General features: G+C 42.2%; 1 protein-coding gene across 4 annotated transcripts in view; it reads left to right on the top strand.

The window, feature by feature from the left end:
- crebbpa (CREB binding protein a) overlaps positions 1–20,029 on the top strand; it is a 49,413-nt gene that overhangs the window by 22,497 nt on the left and 6,887 nt on the right. Inside the window, exons 3-23 of one of the 4 annotated variants that reach the window (XM_053338940.1) lie at positions 321–500; positions 3,618–3,882; positions 7,308–7,421; positions 8,774–9,040; positions 9,233–9,332; positions 9,543–9,680; positions 9,794–9,911; positions 10,061–10,232; positions 10,941–11,003; positions 11,628–11,749; positions 12,559–12,771; positions 13,048–13,347; positions 13,679–13,834; positions 14,496–14,667; positions 15,402–15,520; positions 15,683–15,922; positions 16,157–16,245; positions 18,002–18,082; positions 18,899–18,955; positions 19,699–19,776; positions 19,883–19,950. In XM_053338940.1, the coding sequence (XP_053194915.1) occupies positions 321–500; positions 3,618–3,882; positions 7,308–7,421; positions 8,774–9,040; positions 9,233–9,332; positions 9,543–9,680; positions 9,794–9,911; positions 10,061–10,232; positions 10,941–11,003; positions 11,628–11,749; positions 12,559–12,771; positions 13,048–13,347; positions 13,679–13,834; positions 14,496–14,667; positions 15,402–15,520; positions 15,683–15,922; positions 16,157–16,245; positions 18,002–18,082; positions 18,899–18,955; positions 19,699–19,776; positions 19,883–19,950 (3,112 nt within the window). Of the gene's footprint in view, positions 1–320; positions 501–3,617; positions 3,883–7,307; positions 7,422–8,773; positions 9,041–9,232; positions 9,333–9,542; positions 9,681–9,793; positions 9,912–10,060; positions 10,233–10,940; positions 11,004–11,627; positions 11,750–12,558; positions 12,772–13,038; positions 13,348–13,678; positions 13,835–14,495; positions 14,668–15,401; positions 15,521–15,682; positions 15,923–16,156; positions 16,246–18,001; positions 18,083–18,898; positions 18,956–19,698; positions 19,777–19,882; positions 19,951–20,029 lie in introns of all 4 variants that reach the window. The other 3 variants (XM_053338936.1, XM_053338931.1, XM_053338949.1) reach the window with 3 other exon arrangements.

Below are 20,029 nucleotides of genomic sequence, written 5' to 3'. Positions count from 1 at the left end.
CCCAAACATCCAGACTTCTTAAATCCTTAACTATGCCTGTTTGCTGTTCAGGAACAGTGGAACTTTCTTCACTTAAACAATCCACTAATAGTGACACATCATTTTCAGGCATATGTTGGCAGCTAGCTACGTAGTAGTAAGGTGTAAATAACAAAGTCATAATCCTCTCAGGTAGAATTTGAAGCGCATCACATTCATATTTTTAACTACCAAACTCTGAATCAGGCCCTGTAGGATTCAAGGCTGTATGACCATGTCCTGTCAGTGTGAAGCTAATGCCTCTAAATAATAACTTCTCTGTCATCTGCCTGTCTTTCCAGATGGGCCTTGGCAGCAATGGGGGTCCGTTTGCAGCTCAGTCCTACGGTCAGGGTGCCACAGGGCCCAGCCAGCAGCTAAACCCTCAGCAGCAGCTCCAGAACAAGGCTGCCCTCGCCAACAGTCTGCCACCCTTCCCCAGTGAGCTCAAAGGGGCCGCTGTCACGAGTGTGCCAAACATGGTACGTGCTTGTTACACATATTGAGACATTATGGTATACATAATAACACAGTATTTCTCTGTAGATGTTTTTATTGTATGAATTTCAGGATAGGGCAGAACCTCTTGTGTAGCTTTGAACTTCTTTGTACTATCTCAGCATCACATTTTAAAGTTAGCAAAGTTCATCATTGACAAGTTAGTTTTCCACATAGAGCTGGGTGATATATCTGAGTAATTACAATTTCTGTTATTGCATAGTGTGTAAAATATCTAAATTGTAAAAAATGGCGTTATTACAACAAGCACAAAAACTGACCTTCAGCCAAAAAGTAATATAGATGATAGCTGCTACATTAGTTGTCTTTTGTTACAACTGCCGCAGTTCTCAGGACTGTGTGTGACCCCTGTTGGCTAGCTTTTGGCCATCTCCTGGTAAATGTGACGGCCACACATATAAAATGGACAGACTGAAAATGACTCTGCATCTGTGCAGTTTGTGTTTGTTGACGGGGCGTCATGTCAGAGTTTAAAGGCTGAAAGTCGACTGAACGCTGCAGATTCTACTTTAATTGTGCCTTTGTCTGCTAGGTAGCTAATGCTAGCTAGCAAACAGTCGGTGGATGTTATGCTGATGTTTTGTCAGGAAACACAAACGGCAGGGGAAGGTTATTTAATGAGAACACCTTTCTGCTCCGTCTGTGTTGAAACTGAACATTTCACTGGATGCCTGTGTTCTACTCCGAGCATTTGAAGCATCTAGTACTGGCGGTCCATAGCTGTGTGAGATAACAGGTGGGATGCAGGTGGTGCTGGTCATTTGTTATTCTAACTTAACTGTCCTGAACATGATGTTCTAAGAAACATGATGCTTGCAAAAAAAACTGACCCCGCACTAAATTGTGATAGAGATTTCAGTTGTTGGACATATTGTCGAGTACTATTACCACTACTGCACTGTGTTAGTTAAAGGCCAGAATGCCAGAGCCAAATGTCCGTAATTCGTTTGATAGATAATTACTAATCATGCTCAACTGTCCTGAGGATTTGCACATCTGTATCCAACCCTGACCCCGTCTCTTATCTGTAATCAATGTCTGTAGAAGCTTAAATTTCTATACATCAGAACTTAAGGAATGTTTTAAAACTTCCTTTTGATTGGTGTGTGAAATGCAACATGATAATCAGCAGTTGACAGGCCCTATAATTAGGTGACAAGTCTATCAGATGTAATAGAGAGGTCGGACAATCAAAACTTTTTTCTTTGACCCTTCTTAAAGTGATAGAAGGGCAGCACTGAAGGCCTCTGAACTAATGAACTGATTTACTATGTGGTGTTGAGTCTAGAATTTGAATAGGAATATTACACAGGGATATCTCACACTTCAGATAAAGTAATTTGATAAATGTGTGGTGGCAAATTGGTGATCAAATGAGCCTCATGACATTCTCATAGGACTGGAGAAGTTACAGTCTCTCCATTGTACCAATTAATTAGCTTTTTACTACTTAAGACTAGATCACACACATTCATTTATCAAGATTGTCATTGATATGTTTTATGTTGATTTATATGATAAAGCTTTAGTGCTATTTGGAGTGATGATTACATTACCACTACCTACATAAAGAAATCATCTTTCCTCAAAGAGTGATTTCACAGCTGTATGTAAATATGATGATTTTTGTAAAACTAGGTCACCTATTGAAGCCCTGTGAATAGAGGAAACTGAGATTCTGCTGTCGCTCTACAGGGGCAAATCCCACAACAACCACAATGCATTGTGCGCAGTCCTGTCCAAAGCTACTGATGGCTTGTTTATGTTGTGCAGGTGACAAATACATTTCCCAGCAGAGCAGCCAGTTAGCAGAGACAAAGTTAGTAGTGATCAGCTTTGTATCTCTTACTGAGAGTTATTTTTCCCTAATCGAGTCCAGTTATATGATACCGGTGTGCAAGGATCCCATTGCAAACTTACCAACAACTGTGCAAAAGCCAGAATGCTGCCAGAACACATTGGTCTAAAAACCTCAGCCTGCAGGCTTCAGTTTGGTTTGGGAAACAATTGTAAACAAAGGGATGAGAAACTTACGACTAAAAACTGTCTTTTATCGCTATGAAGAACGATGAACCGGGACCTAACTGTGCTCAAGCTTAATTCAGCAGTATAAGTTACAGTTAACACACAGTTGTTGTTGTGCTGTCCTGTATTAAGTGTTGGCAAAGATATAATAATCTGTCAGAGAACAAAGTCAGGTTTAGCAAAGTAGCGTGAGGTTTGTTGCAGTGCAGAGTTTTCAGTTCTGTCTTGATTCTCTGTGATGAAGACACTGATCGATGCTGTGGAGCCAACATCCGCAGCGTTTCTCTTCTGGCTGATGCTGTAACTGCTCCAGTGGTCGATACCTCCTCCATGCTCTGTGGTGTCTGATTCCACAGCACGATATTGAGCCTCATATTTTGAAACAGTAATGTCACATCTCTGATCCAACATAATATTGTAAAGCCAGTTTGTGTTAGATTTTCTGTCCACTTGAGGCTGTTGTCAGTGGAATCACAGTTTCTCCAAAATAAACTCAGCACCATGAAGTTTGTCACAGTTTTCAATGCTATCATGGTGCATGTGCCACAGACACACCACCAGCCATCACCAATGCTGCAATGCTGCAGCCGTTATGTGGCTCTGGTGCTTACTTCCTCCACCATACTCTGTTGTGTTGTGTTTCCACAGCATAATATTTGCACTCATAACAATAGTTCCAAGACTCTGATTCCAGCATTGTATCACAAAACTTGTTTTCTTCACAAATATACAGATATTTTAATGTCTGCTTTTCCCTATCGCTCAAGAAAAGAACATGGCGGACGGAGTGTTTTTAGAAACCCCCTTGTCAGTCCTAAAAGGCACCATTACAAAAATGTTTTAAAAAGTACTTTTTAGTCCAAGTCTGGCGGACGTTTGCAGCTGTATAAAAAGGGATATTTGAATACAGGGAAGATACAGAAAAGTTAAATGTCACTTGCATGAATTTCCCTCTCTACATCTGTTTCTGTGGTTACAGCCCCACAAGCAAAAACAGATCGAAGACCTTACTTTAATTCATCACAACACTGACACTTTCTTAATCAACCATGCAGCAGCTCCAGCAGCAGTCCCAGCAGCAGACCATGCTGCCCCTGGCCGGCGGTGGAGGTGTGACGGTGCCTTCAGCAGGTCCCACAGCCGACCCTGAGAAGCGGAAGCTGATCCAGCAGCAGCTGGTCCTGCTGCTTCACGCACACAAGTGCCAGCGACGGGAGCAGGCCAACGGCGAGTTGAAGGCCTGCGCCCTGCCCCACTGCCGCACCATGAAAAACGTCCTCAACCACATGACCCACTGCCAGGCTGGGAAGTCTTGCCAGGGTAAGTTGGAGCGTTTGAAGCAATCAGATAATAAAATCTAACTGATGATTTCCAATTGTTCTAAAAGTTTGCAGATGTTGGCACCCTAACAATTTTGTCTATAGCCTTTTGAACAGAGTAAACAAAACATCCTGGCCAAAAACTGCTTGATTTCTGGATGTGAGTCTTGTGTGAAAATCCAGGCTTTGTGTTAATAGTGACAGCGTTTCAGTAGTGTGGATGTCACACCTACAATCACCCCTTTTTGAAATGTTCAGAATTAACACAGTAATCGAATGAAGGCTGGAAGTGGTTGTGATGGGCAGAACTGTTGGGTTTTCTGTCTTTGGACAGAAGCCTGTTCTGCTTATTTTTGATGGCAGACAAGCTGTTGTGTCTCAGATTGTTGAATTTATTGAGGAATTAATTGATGAGTTCTTTAAAAAAAACATGAAAATTGAATAAACATGAAGCACCCAACAGGCTGTGCTGTGCCAATGTTTCTTTTTCCCAATCACATATTACTCTTGACTGCGTTGACAAAATATGACTGTTGCAGATACAGCCACAAACAAAGCAGCCATTCTTCTCAATCTGACTGAAAAATCATGAAGTGACCTCAGTCAAGTATACACACACACTTCAGGCTCCTTCACCAACCATTTTAGTGGAAGACATGGGGTTCAAACACCTGGTAAATGTTCCCTCAAAGAAAAGTAACAATGTTTTGGAGAATTGGCACATAGTCTTCCTCCTTCCTAACCAAAAGTTGTACTTGGTGTTGTGTTTTGTGAACAAAGCTGTGCATTAGTAAAGTGGATTTGGAGAACTAAATGGAACATATGATGGGAACGTGTCGCTAAACTAAAACAGAATATAATGTGTCGTTGAATCAGTAATGTTTATACAACTTTTTTCACTCAGTCTGGATGGGTTTCATAGTTGCCACATTTAGAAAACAGTATTTGGAAGTGACTGACTTTTTTTTTTAAATGAGCGTGGAATGAAAAACTCACTCTAACCTCCATTAGGAAATAAAAAAAGCATTTTGAAATGGCAAGGCAGATAGGGATTCCCCTAAGTGGGAAGAGAAAATGTTAATGAGTGTAACGTACATATGCAGAATGTTCTAATATTTTAAGGTGGAAAGACGGGGGGGGAAACGGATGATGAAACTTTCAGTCAACATCGACTGTAGAGGGAAAAATTGCGTCTCGCTTAAGCAGCACAATGATAATCCCAGTGATTTACTGCACAATAATGTGATCTAGGTCATTCTTTTCTGTTTTTCTTAACAAAAATACATTTTTTCCAAATGTGGTCTACATCACAAGTGGCTTTGGCTCTCCCAACTTAAGCTCAGTTTGATCACATATAATAGTTTTAATTGGTTGTGAGTAATAGAGAAGATGGGCTTGTAGGGCCAATAAACATGAATTGCAAATGTATTGATCACAATACATACATTACAGCCATAAAAGTGAGACTAGACTACTTCATAATCCACAATATGAAAATTAGTCTTTGGCTTCACCAGATAGTTAAATATAACACAACATATTTGATTTAAGATGAGAAGAAGATTTTAAAGGGCATAAATAAAGTTATAAAACATCAGTATAGAACTGAGTGGGGTTGGATGCAAGATTTAATTTGACCATTTAAGTTACATCCTGTTAATAGCGCACCCTCCTGTCCAGCTTAGCAAACCCCTCCCTTTATATCCTTGGCTGATCTCCTGTTGAGGTCAGTAGCACAACCAGGGCCCTGACATATGCTTCCCTTCACTCCTCATTGGTCACACCATGTGTCTCTGTGTAATCCACAGCGCAGGGGAGGATTTCCACCCATTCATTCATTCATTCATTCAGAAAACAGCAACACTCGCCCCCTACCTGCTCACTCACTTGCCTTTTTGCGGCCTGGCTTTGCCGCTCCTCTTCATTCACCATTTTCTTTGTGTTAACACCAGACCACACTCTCCTTTCTCCCTCCTCTTTCAGCACCAGCGTTATTTATTTTATTATTTTTAATGAAAAATGCCCCTCAAGCCACTCTCAATTAAATTCGGGCCCGGTGACTTTGCACCGCTCTCGGGCTTGAATGCTTCAAGCAAAATTTCAAGCCAAAAATGCTCCGAGGCCAAGGTGTGTTAAGTGTGAAGGAGTCTGTGTCTCTGCTCCCCTCATGCCAGCTCATTTCCTCTCACTCGGGACCTCTGCTTCTCACTGCCACTAAAATAACTGTGGAGAGAGATTTTGTTCCCTAACACAGTTATCATCCATTAGATTTTAGATTTAACTGATGTCTGTTGGCTCAGTTCATTTTCACCTGAGGGACCCTGGAGTCTGTGGTACGACTAGTGCTTGGATTGGCTCTAGATTTAAATCTTCGGTCTTATCTTTGTTTATCACTGCATACTGAATCTACAAAAAGCCACCAATAATGATAGCTCTGCTGTGTTTGAGTCGTTGCCAGCAGTGTTGGCGTTGTTACAAAGATAATAGTTTAATTGTGTTTATTTGTGCGTAGCCCGTGGAAGGTTGAAGGCGTGTAGTAACTGTGTTTGCAGCAGCACTTGGAAGTGTAAGGCAACTATAGCAAAGCAGATTTTTAGCCTGCATGTGATTTTCTTGTCAGATTAGCTGCTAGCACATTAGCCTGGCCACAGATGAAATGAAGCGACTCGGTTTGTTCAGACACACCGCAGGAAATATGGTCTAGGTTCTCTTTCCACTGAGCCAAACGCACAGCTTTCCAAGAGTGGAAATCAGTGCGGTGAGGTGAACCTGAGACCTTTTTTTTTGGGCAGACACTTTTTTTCCCTCCAAGTTTCTCTCATTTTCTCTGGCTGTCCCTCCGTCTCACTTTCTGTACGTTTTTTTCCCCTCCCTACATTCATTGAACTTCTTTTCCCCCTTGTTTTTATATAACGATGAGGCTATCCTTTATATCATTATGACGTTCATAATGTCCTTTATATTCACTGGTGGGTGACTGGGATTAAAATGTGAAGTGAAGGTGAAAAGGAGACTGAAAACAAACAACACTTTATTTCTCTCCCTCACTCACTTTGTTCTCTCATTTCATCTCACTCACTCTATTTGGCTCTTTTTTTCCCCTCTGCTCCAGAAGCAAACAGAAAAACTTAAAACTTAAACAAAACACAATAAGAAATATTGTAGAAAAAGTTGTGGTTGATGGGTGAGAGTTCGACCAATCAACGACATTCAGCCGAACTCTGTCTCTGAGGCTTCTGTACCATGAGAAGGTGCGGTGCAGCTGCTGAGCAGGGACATGGTTACATGTGTAATTATGCAATAGTAACTAAATGAAGTCCCTGGTTGAATACCTGAAAACGGCTCCACTGCCAACATAAAGAATATAAACCCTGTTGCTCTCTCTCACTCACTCTCTCTCTCTCTCTCTCTCTCTTTTCTATGCAGTGGCTCACTGTGCGTCGTCCAGACAGATCATCTCCCACTGGAAAAATTGCACACGACACGACTGTCCCGTCTGCCTACCGTTGAAAAACGCCAGCGACAAGCGCACCCAGCAGCGTGAGTACATGCGGCAAAGCACTGACCCTGCTGTCGCTTAACCGTTGTCAAATTGCTCAACTTCCCTGGACATAACATGAGGCTAAACTGCTTCCACTGACTGTGTTGGGTTAAGAAGGACATCAAGACTCAAGCTCAGTCTTTACCTCAGACATTAATTAGGTTTTATTGTGGTATATTGATGTCTTGAATAGTCCATAGTGACAGCTTGAGAAAGAATAACACCAGCTAGCTGCTTTTCTAAAATCAGCAAAAGATGTTACTTTGTAGAGTGTGTGTGTGTGTGTGTGTGTGTGTGTGTGTGTGTGTATTTTGCGTCAGTTTACCGCTAGGTTCGTGCTCCTCCACAATGACTAAAAGCACTCGATGAGTAAGAGTGTGGTCCTGCTGGGCTTGTAATCTGACACACAGAAGGGATAAGAGTGTGATGGAGGGAGAGAGAGGAAACGGAGAGCGTGTGCTCGAGATGTCCCGCTGAGCCATTGGCTGTTGGGCTGTTTACCGCTACTCCCCACTATAACAGAGCAGAGTTTGACGCTCTCTCTGCCTCATACTGAAACTGCTTCTCTTACTGTTTTGTTTCTCTCTCTCTCTCTTTTCATGTAATGGTTGTCACGGGATCACAGTTAGTTTTCGTTTATGCAACCATCTTATTAATCCTCCTTTGCATTACTTAAAGCATTTTCTAATATTTCTCTGGATAACTTTGTTACTTATGAACTCTTTTTTTCTTTTTAGTTCCTTCTGTGTTATTTTTCTTTACTTCGCCACTCCACTCAGCAGCTTTCATCACTTAGAGCATTCCAGCGTTGGTCTGTCCCTGCTTGGCTCTCATGTTAAAGAACATGACGCCGGGGCTTGTGCTCTCTCCTGCCAACATAAACAGAGCCCAGTATTTCTTTGTTCTGCCTCCTCCGATTTTTGTCTTTGCACAAACGGAGATTTTTTTTTTTTTTTTGCCGGACTAGTGCCTGAACCCAGAAGAATATGCAAATGCTCTGTCGCCTAAAGAGATTTATGCATGTATTCAGGCCTTCTCTTTTTAAAGCGTTTAGCCTTACATTAATATTTCCACTGTATCATGCTGACATGTTATGACTTAATCTCGCCAGAAGTCAGAGAGACTTAAAGTATTCTACGCTTTTGCCATGTTTTGACCAAAACAGAATCTTTTTATATTTATTGTGCTTGGCACTCAGTATCAACATTAGCATTTTGTTTATGTGCTGTAGGTAGTGCAGCAGTAAAGTAAGCACGCATTTCAAGATTGTCAACATTGCAAGCTGTTAACAGTATAGTCACTATGGTTGTTTGGGTGTTTTTTTGACCGACTGCTCCATCTCTATCTCCAGCCATGCTGAGCTCCCCCAATACGGGCCTCCAGAACCCCATGTCCTCAGTTGGTGTGGGCCAGCCCAGTGCTCCCACCATCAATACCTCAGCCCCCATAGACCCCAGCTCTATGCAGAGAGCTTATGCGGCACTTGGACTGCCCTACAGCAGCCAGACCACTGGGCAGGCCCAGACCCAGCAGGCCCCGGGCCCAGGACAGACAGCAGGCGCACAGAACGCCCAGGCCCAGCAGCTTCCACAGCAGATGAGACCCATCAATGCACTCGGTAACGGACTGATGTTATTCCTGTATTTTCTAAGCACTGTGACGTTTATCGAGCTGGCAATTTTCGGATTTTTGTTGTGTATATTTGTTTTCAGTTGTAGCCATGGCAGCCATTCATAGCCAAATTATATTCACTGAGCTTGATTATGAAATCCAAGTAGTGCTGTTTGCTCAGAGCGTTTTGTATTGACAGGTAACCAGATGGCTCTTGGAGGTGCGACAATGGGCGTGACCACCTCAGATCAGACCAACCTGCACACAGACTCCCTTCCCAACACACTCAACACTAACAAGTCAGTCTCCACCCATAAATTCTGGCTTATAATAACTGAAGTTGTCATTTTGAATTGCAAGACATTATTATTATTATTATTATTATTATTATTATTGTTATTAGTATACAGTTGCCGGTAAAATTAAGCCCTTAAGACAAAGACTTGGCAATGAAAGCTGCAGTCTCTCACCTTTTTTTTGTGTTCCCCCTCATCCTGTTCCACTTCCAGTCAGCTGCTGTCAGACGGGTCAGCTGTGGGCTCAATGGGCAACCTACCCACAGCAGCACCCCTCTCTGCCACAGGCACCAGGAAATCCTGGCACGAGCACGTCACTCAGGACCTGCGCAATCACCTCGTACACAAACTGTAAGAGCATAATCCTGCTGTGGTTTAAATGACTGATTTTAAAGGGAAGTTTTGGAGTAGTAGAAGTTTCCAGTGAGATATTCATGGGTGCGAATTCTCATCTTCCACGGCAGAGTACAAGCCATATTCCCAACCCCTGACCCGGCAGCTTTGAAGGACAGACGAATGGAGAACCTGGTGGCCTACGCCAGAAAGGTGGAGGGGGACATGTATGAGTCAGCTAACAGCCGGGTAGGTGTTGGGACTCAAATTACTGACCTTTTTATAAGGACCACATTCAGTTAATATACCCTTAATGATGAATACATAATTCCCAGTTGATTGCTTGCTCTCTTCAAATCAAATTTACTGTCTTCTACTTTCCTCCTACCTATCTACAGGATGAGTACTATCACTTCCTGGCTGAAAAAATCTATAAAATCCAAAAGGAACTGGAGGAGAAGAGGCGCTCTAGGCTACAGAAGCAGATCATCAACCAGGCACCTATGGCTGCACAGGGGACCCAGCAGCCCACCCTCCCCCAGCCCGGTGCCCTGGGCCCCAGGCCACAGAGTGAGTCTAAATGTTCACAAGAGTGTATCTCTGGGAGTGCAGGGTAGTAAGAATGGTTTCTGCGCATGCCACATGACCACGTCTGTGGTTCGGTTCCAGGGACATTTTTTGTATGTCATAACCATCTCTTTTCACTTGTTTCCTGTTTACTACTTCACTTACAACTAAAGAAAAAAAATGTTTGCCCGAGGATGAGTTTTTTTTTCTTTTATATCCCTGATATACACAAAATGACTAATATATCAAGCAATATCACATACTAACATATTGATTACTAAAAAGAATAACCATTGGCTGTAAAGCTATGTAAGTTGCCATATTGCCCATTCAGAGGTACTATACCAGTATTAGATGGCACAGATTTGTCCTCTCGAAAAGATTTAGCTGTTGCCTTTAACAAAGATGATCTATAGATTTCTCAATTAAGATTCCAGAAAAGATTCCACAGAATTTGTCATCATAATCTAAATTGAGAATTACCATCAATTAAAATTTCATCTGTATCTACCTGCAGAGTATATCCAGTCACTGCTGGTATTTATAGTGTCTTCAGTAGCTTTAATCTTTTGTATTCTTGTATGAGAACCTGAAAATGCTCAAAAATGGAAAACTGTGCAGTAACACTGGAGGTGTTGAGCAAATCTTGTACTTTTTTGTCATTACAGCTGGTTATGTGGTTCTTATGATTTCCTTCTTTTTTGTCTGTAGACGGACCTGTTTCTTTGCCCAACATGCCAAATCAGATCATGAATCGCATGCAGGTTTCACAAGGTACGTCTTGCATGTCACACATGATATGATATTTCCAGATTCCGATTATTTAATTAGAGACAATAAAAACACCTGGCAACTGAGAGGGGAAAACATTAAACTGCATTTCATAATTGATCAAACATTTCTGGTAAACTGGCAAAGCAAAAGAGCAAGAAACATAAAGAAATAACAGGATAAAGGAAGTTGTGGGAATGTGGGAATTGAACCAGTAAAGAGGAACAGAGAAGATCACTGGGATGAAAAGAGAAATGGTGAGCCACATTATCTGCAGGTCTGAATTAAAAAAAAACCCAAAAGCAGAACATATTCACACGCATACACTCAAGATGACATCAAAGTTATACAAGAAAAGGGAAGAAACAAAAGTTTTTACAATGCTATGAGGTGCCACCTGCTGCTCAGTTTATTGAAGTATAACAACATACTGTAGATCTTACTTAACTGAAAATTGACAAGTTTTACTTGAACTGAAAGTTTATGTGGAGTTGAAAAAAAAAAAAATTGTGTAACCATTATCTTGGCATTTTGACTACTATTGTGTGTGTGTGTGTGTGTGTGTGTGTTTGTGTGTCCGTCCATGTGTCCATTAATAAACATTGCGGTGTACTCTCTCTTGTACAGGAATCAACCAGTTCAACCACATGGCTCTGCCCAACGCCCAGATATCCCAGACACCCATGGGAGCCCGAGCTGCCTCACCCATGAACCACCCGCAGCAAGTGAACATGAGCTCCGTCCCAGCGGTGAGGAGGGCAGAGGGCAACGCCCACACACACTCTTACACATTCAGTATACAAAGTAGCGTGAGATCACATCCAATACGACTGATGCTACAAATTTCAAGCGTATAAATACTTGACAATTACAAAAACCCAGTTAATGCTGTATCCTGCGATTTACTATTAGAACTGTTACTGTTTAACTTCTTAAGAATCGTCAATACATAGCTATGCAGGTGTATTGATTAGGATCTTGTAGGGAAATAGAATAACAATGTCCTTTTCTTTTTTTCTTCTTATTAATCGTCTGTTAATATATTTATCCTTAAAAGATAGTAAAACTGTAGTTTGCATTGGCAGGGACCATTTTTACAATACAACCCGATAAATTATGTATTGGATTTATAAATAATTTGAATCACAAATTGAATACAGCAAAACAATGCTGTCACTCAAAGTGCTCTCTCTTGGCCTCTCATTAGTTAACAAATTAGATTCAAAGGAATACACTTGATTCCTTTTTATTTACATGCTTTCTTTTCCTGGAAGACATAAATTAGAAGAAACTGAATATGTAGAACACTAAAGAAAAGAAGGAAATCCCTCAATGATTTGTTTTTCACACTAGCAAAAACTGTGTTGCAGCTCTCCACCCACTGTCAACCACACACACACAAACACACACAAGAAACTGTGTCAATACATTATTATTCTGCTGCCAGGATTGTGATCGATCTTTGCTACGGCTGATGTTTCTGGTTTGATCAATGGAAGCTCTCTAAGAATTCCTGTTGCTCTACTCACAATTACGTTTTCTCTTTCCTGTCTTGTAGATGGGCATGTCACCCTCCAGGATGCCTCAAGCCCAGGGTATGATGACCGGTCACGGCGGCGGCAATATGGTGGGCCAGACGGCGAGCCAAGGGCAGTTTCTGGCTCAGACTCAGTTTCCTCCAGGATCTGCTGCTGTTGCTGCAACGGGGGCCATGAATGTCACTGTGGGGCCTGGAATGGGCCAGCCACCCGCACAGGCTGCTGTCACCCAGGTGAGACATGAAGAGTGTTTACAGTGTGTAGAGAAATTAGGTTCAATAAAGTTGTGCCAATTGCTGGGGAGCTAAAGTCGATCAACTTTAACCAATCATACTACTCACTAATTGCACTTAAATTGTCCTAATACCAATCACAAGGTGCTCTGTAAACCTCAAATTCTGTGTGGTGTTTGTCTCTTTGACCTTATGACTGTTTGTTTGTCTGCTTCTCGTGTGTGTGTGTGTGTGTGCCTTCCCCTTTGTGTGTGTTCTTCTCTCCAGCAGCAGCAGCAGCAGCAGAGCTCTAACATCCCCATGAATGCACTTGGGCCCTCGCTGGGCCCTCAGTTAGCCTCCTCCCAAACCCCCTTGCACTCCACACCTCCGCCCGCTGCCTCCTCCGCCTCCACGGCTGGGGGGTCCACTAACCTGCCGCACCCCCAGCCCTCCAGCCGCAGCTCTACCCCCACCCTCCCCGGCCCTGCCCCAGCCCAGGGTGCCACCCCGCCCCGCCCCACCCAGCCCCAAACCCAGGCGGAGCTCCCGGCAGCAGCACAGACGCAGCCCCCGCCTCAGCCCCCTACCACGCCGGTGAGACTGAGTCCCTCCGCATGTCCTCCACTCTGATTGACCCCCCCCCTCCCAACCCTGCAATTCCCATCACTCTGAATGCCATGCACCAACCTGTCCCATCCACATTCACCCCTCTGTCTGATAACTGTATCTTCATCACTGTTTGAGCATCCATCACAAGGGGAATGTTGCATCTTTCAGCTTAAGGGAGGAATGACATGAATATGGGAGGTGTTCATCCATGTCATAGTTTCCAACCCTGCATGCAAAAAAAAAGAAGAAAAGCAGTTGATCTGTTGCAAATACCTCACGTGTTGTCTTTTCTTTTTCCTTCCTCTGTGTTCTATAGCTGTCAGCTCAGCCAGGGGCCAGTCTGGATAACCGGGTGCCCACGCCGGCCTCAGCTGCCAGCGCCGATCTGCCCGTCCAGGAGGTCAAAGCGGAGGCGCACCACGACCAACAGGATTTTGAGGCCGCTGGCGGCAAAACTGAGCCCAAGATGGAGGTGGGTTGAAGTACACTTCATCTGATTCATCCGTCTACTCATTAATTCACACTGCTTTGAACATCGTTTGTGCATTCTCTCCCTGCTGAGTCACCCTCAGTACATTTTTAGATCAAATGAAGCCTCTGTAGTTTGAATGGCTCAAATTTACATCTTAACTTTGAATGATCCATCCATATATTTCATATTTATTTATATTCCTATCATTTGACTAACATGTTTGATATTGGTGGTCCTCGGTCCTCATGTTTCTGTTTATATTGAACAATCTAAACAACAATTAAACTAAACCATATAATTGTTACTCCGGGCTAACTATAGCTAGTAGATTTAGTGCTCCATCATTTGGCTGCAGTCAGCACCAAACATTTCAGTTACTCTAAACAATCAGGATTCTTGTTGATTGAGTATAAAATAGGCAGAGTTAAAACAGCTGAACAAATCTAGTTCTTTTCTAAAGATGGATTTTGGTATTTGTGAACTTTGGATGTGTTCAAGAGAAGAAGAAATTCAAGAGACGCAGACAAAAACTTCTGCACCATGACTCACAAGCACACACACAACTAAATGAGAAGAAAAACATTGTAAAATACAAAAACGCTCTGTCATCCTACCCACTTGAGTTGTGTTTAAAAACCCGATTTTCATTGTTTGTCTATAGACTGAGGACGACTCTGGTTCAACGTTGGTGAAAAAGGAGGAGCCAGAGGAGAAGCCACAGCCTATGGAGGTTGAAGAGAAAAAGCCGGAAATGAAGACAGAACCCAAAGAAGAGGAGGAGGGAGGAGCCAACAGCACAGCCTCCTCATCTCCCTCTCAGTCACGGCGGAAAAGTGAGTCTGATGCCAAGGGATGAATAAAATCTGTGACTGACAGAAACAAGATCCGCTCAGCAAACATAGAGAGTTTTTCATCACTGCCAGTAATGTTTATACAACCGCGCTTTGCCAACTGTGACTTATGACTTATTTTGAGTTTCAGTAAAACTTATTATCACATCATTATTAGTCTGGCAATGACTCTGAACAACATCCAGGCTCCTTCTTCGATCTTTGCAGCGTTTTCACACAAATAATGAAAGGGCTGTGCATTCGCTGGTAGAACACCCTCAACAAATCATGATACTCACTTAAAACTGATTTACAGGCGAGGAGCGACGTGTGTTGAAGTGAGAAATAAGTCTCCTCGCACAAGCATGCGGCCAACACTGTATCATGTAGTTGGCGTTAGTCAGACGCTGAGATTACAGTCATGTAATGAGTGATGGTGTTGACGACTCATTCGGTTTCAATTGTTTGGCTATTTGTTGATTCGAAACAGGTGACGTAATCCGGATCTGACAATGCACCAGTACTGCGTAGTGTTCAAGATGTCTGTTGATGGAAAATGTACAGCATTTGATAGTGAACACACAAAATAAGAAGAGAGAAAAGGAAGACTATGGCCTTTACCTTTTTTTTTTTTTTTTCTGCTTCCATTTAGTTTTCATGTATAGTAAACATTTTAGATCTACTCGTGCTATATGTGTGTAAAACTTGCCTGGTCTTTTTTCTTGCTTGTTTTCCAGTCTTTAAGCCAGAGGAGTTGCGCCAGGCTCTGATGCCGACTCTTGAGTCTCTCTACAGGCAGGATCCTGAGTCTCTGCCCTTCAGACAGCCAGTAGACCCCATGCTTCTGGGGATCCCGGTAGGCAGCACACATGCACATGCTACCCTCTTAAAAAGAAAACCTTTTTAATCGATATGTTAGCAAATATAAGCAACAAGATGTTAAATGTTACTTATCATAATTCAGCAGCACTGTATCATTAATGTAGTCTGCAACACTAATACCCTCATCTCTCTCCAGGACTACTTCGACATTGTTAAGAACCCGATCGATCTGTCCACTATTAAACGCAAGCTCGACACGGGCCAGTACCAGGAGCCCTGGCAATACGTTGACGACGTCTGGCTGATGTTCAACAACGCCTGGCTCTACAACCGCAAGACATCCCGTGTGTACAAGTACTGCTCCAAGCTGGCCGAGGTGTTTGAGTCAGAGATCGACCCCGTCATGCAGGGCCTGGGCTACTGCTGTGGGAGGAAGGTGAGATGGAGCAGGCTGGGAACTGGAAGATAAAAAGCATAAATTACTGTTAGCTGGCAGTGAAATGATTTTATTTAGTGGCTGCTCAGTTACTATGACGCATCGCTAACTTCTGCTGAAATTTTAAAAAAAAAACAGTAACTCTGTATTTTCCTAGTCTGCAAAGGAAGAATTGTTGTCATGGTTTAGTTTGAAAAGTTTTGACCACCTTTGTCATCTGGTTTGTTTCTGCAGTACGAGTTCTCTCCTCAGACCCTCTGTTGCTATGGCAAGCAGCTCTGCACCATACCTACTGGGGGCACATACTACAGTTATCAGAACAGGTGTGTGTGTGTGTTTATTTGTTGGTGTATATCTTTGTCTTTATGGGTTGCTGCTGACTCAACTGAGTGTTTGGTATAAAATAAGGCACCAGCTTGAATTTTAATCTCACTGAATCATCTTATACGAGCCACACATTTGCGTGAACAGTTCCCTATTAAGTGTTTTGATGGGTTTTAAATTCGATATGTTCCTCTGTGGTTCTATAGGGACCACAGTGATCCAGGCAGTTGTCATCCTGACAGCTACAGATTTAATGGCTCTGCCTCCTGGTCCTGGCATTGCATGAGACCATCAAAAGGTTTTTCTAACATCATTTGTTAACAGCCAGGTTCCAGCACCGCACATAAAGGGAAACACTCCAAAGACGCTGAACCCGACAGATTGTCAGACACTGAAGGCAGTAAATCAGTTAGTTGGATTTATTTTTTCTCACTCAGGATCTATCCAGAGTGAATTTGGCGTTGCTGTCCCCCTCTCTTGTACGACAGATGAAAATATAACGCTTTGGTGAAGGCCACAAACAGCTTTCATCATTGCCTTTTCCTCTCTGTTGAAAGCCAGCAGATGATGGCTTGCACCACATTCCCTTGCGCCCCCTGCTGTACGAACTACGCAGCTGCAGCTATTTTCTCACACTTTGGGCACTTTGAGAGCAGCAGTAGTGATACAGCAGAGGCTGACAGACAGCACGAAGCTCACGCAGCGCAGTCCATTTACACTCTCAATAGGAGCTCAGGGATTCCCTGTCTATTATAAAACATAAAAGCCAGCCACTGTTGTGTGCACAGTTGTATTGGGAGTGGGAATCTTTGGGAAACTCACGATTCAATTCTGATTCTTGGGTTTCCAATTCGATTTAGAATCGACTGTGGAATCACAACAGATTCTTGATTGAATGAATAAAGAAGGGGGCACTATTTTTAGTCTCTTACTCTGGTACACTGTGTGCCAAACCATTCACTGGTATTCTTCCACTCAAATGTGATATGACACACAACTGACAGTTATAAATAGTCTGCAGCTTTTTTATTTTAGAAAGTGCATTAATTAATGAATTATTTGAAAGCATCTTATAGTCTTCTGCCTATTTGCAGGGGTGTGGTGGGGGTGTTGTGTTATTAACGTCATATCTCCAGCAGTGGGGAGCAGGCTGAGGAAAGACATCACTGTCCAACACACTGAGTGGGTGCAGGGTGTTTGAGGTTAAACAGACTGACCACTTTTCTTTGTCCCACCAGAGTTGGTTAAGTTGTTAAAGCGCTAATATGTGTTGGACAGTCGGTCTTGTTTGTCACTGCCGGAGTTTGTCGCTTAGCTTACCGGTACGTTAATCTCAGGGTGATGGCATAGGTAGTATTCACGATATACTTCACATTTGTCTTGCAGAGGTAATTGAGTCATTAAATAGAAAAACAAAAACACAAACGCTTCACTTTTTTGAGTTTGAACTACAAAATGTGTGTGTGCTGTAAACTGGGTACTGCACTGCCCTCAGAGCTGAGTGTTGCCTTTTTTCTTTCTGCCATGTTAATTAACATTTAGAAAATACATTTTTAACATTGGTGAATCGATTCAGAATGAATGAAGATTAGAATTGTGATTCTTTCACCAAACCCTCATTTGTATTGTGTACACACACAAAGAACTGAACACTAAACATTGCAATATTACACGTTTGTGCACCACTTAACTGTTGTTTGATCTGCTACATGTGTAGCGTTGCACGTGCTGAATGTTGATTGTGTATACCTGCAGGTACCATTTCTGTGAGAAGTGCTTCAATGAGATCCAGGGGGAGAGTGTGACGCTAGGAGACGATCCTGCACAGCCACAGACGTACGTAAACCTGCTGCTCATAAAACCAGTGTGTAAAGTTTTGAACTGCAAAGCAAAATACCCCTCTCACTTAATCTCCATCAGGTCATCTTAAAAACAGACACCGGGCAGTTTAAGAACATTGGAAGAGTTTTCTCCACTTGTGACAGCATTTGAAAAGCTGAGCTAACTAATAATCCCAAAATAATATTTTTGTCATTCACAGTCTCTTAGAGAATAGCCGGAAAGTTGTCTCCCTATTTTAATTATAAAATGCATGATGATATAACATGTAAATGTTCCTTAATTAGTTCTGATGATTATTCACTGTACAGTGGCCCATTAATTGTCAGAAAATAGCAAAAAAAAGTCTCACAATTTCGTTTTATTCTCATCTCATCTAACCAATTATCCAAAATCTAAAAATTCAGTTTGCAATTAAAGATGAGAGGAAACCATAAAGGAGTTATTTACAGTAAAAAGTTGCGATCAAATATTACTTGAATGATAAATGGATTGTTAAAAGTGTTACTGATATTCACATATCAGCTCATTTATTGGATTCACTCTCATGAACAGTGTCGTCATGCTTTTTATTAATGCATTGTTGAAGTGGTACACAACAACAGTCCACATACTCACACATTCACTTTCTAGACAATCTGTTGTATATAAACTGTCTTCACACAGACTGAGACCAGGTCTGAAGATAGAAAGAAGCATCTGTTGTTTTTTTTTCTTTCTACATTTGAATTATTCTCTCTGCCCTTTGTGTCTTGTTTTCACCATTACCTCACTCCTTTCTCTCATTTTGTCTTTGTTTCCCTGACACTTCAGAATGATATCAAAAGACCAATTTGAAAGGAAGAAGAACGACGTACTTGACCCTGAACCGTAAGTAGACACAAACCCCGCTCCCTTTCAGTGAGAGGGTCTAACCGACTGAGATACACGGCCTCTCTGTTTTTAATTATATTACTGCTTTTCCTACTTATGTGTTCAGGATCACATCTTTTTAAAGTTCTTTTTCTGCCACCCACATCTGGCTTTGTTTTTGTGCTTTTGGTGCACAGTCTGCATATTTTCTCTCTGGTGCTCTCAGATCAATCACTTGGTTTTCAGTGAAGCCCCAGGGCAACTCAGCAGCACCACCTGCTGAGTGGAACTCTGTTAAAACTCTGTTGAATGAGTCCAACAGAGAAGACTTGTCCCGAGTAGTTTTTTTCATGGAGTGAATATGATATTATAAGATAGATTAAGTGTTTAAGAAATAAAAAGATGCTCAGTTTACTTTTTAAACCTCCCACAAAGGCACACTTGCATTGGCTGGCTTGCCGGTGCGTAACGAAAGGAGGAACAGGAATTTGAATGAAGATGTTCGTGTCGCAGCAGTTATGATATCATCATTCATACAACAAGTGCGACTCGGACCGTCTTGGGAATAGGAACAGCATTTGATGTTGTGCTGCTGTTGTGTGTCTATGTAAATCTCAAGTCAACTAGGTCAGAGGATACGGGTGGATAGACGATGCAGTCGAAGTACCAAATGAAAAGAATCTGTGCAGTCTTTGCTACAGAGATCTGTGACTTTTTAATAAGTTTTAAATGTCTGATGTTATATGTTTGCTTTTCTTCAGGTTTGTTGAATGTAAAGATTGTGGACGGAAGATGCACCAGATATGCGTCTTACACTACGAGGTCATTTGGCCATCCGGGTAAGAAGTTAACTCTTACTTTTTATAGCTTGACATAACTGAACACGCATGTTGTCTGTGTGAATATTAACTGGAGTGTTATTTCTCTCTGTCTCTCTCTTACCAGATTCATCTGTGACAACTGTTTGAAGAAGAGTGGAAAAACACGGAAGGAAAACAAGTTCTCTGCAAAAAGTTCGTACTCTATGCATATGCTTAATCTCAAGTCTCCTGATAATGTTTCATGCTGTGTACAAACTTTTGTCTCAATAGT

The sequence above is a fragment of the Scomber japonicus genome, chromosome 2 (assembly GCF_027409825.1).
Source record: "Scomber japonicus isolate fScoJap1 chromosome 2, fScoJap1.pri, whole genome shotgun sequence".
Lineage (NCBI taxonomy): Eukaryota > Metazoa > Chordata > Actinopteri > Scombriformes > Scombridae > Scomber > Scomber japonicus.
The sequence above is the reverse complement of the archived record's forward strand: the minus strand, read 5'-3'. Positions and strand labels throughout refer to the sequence as shown.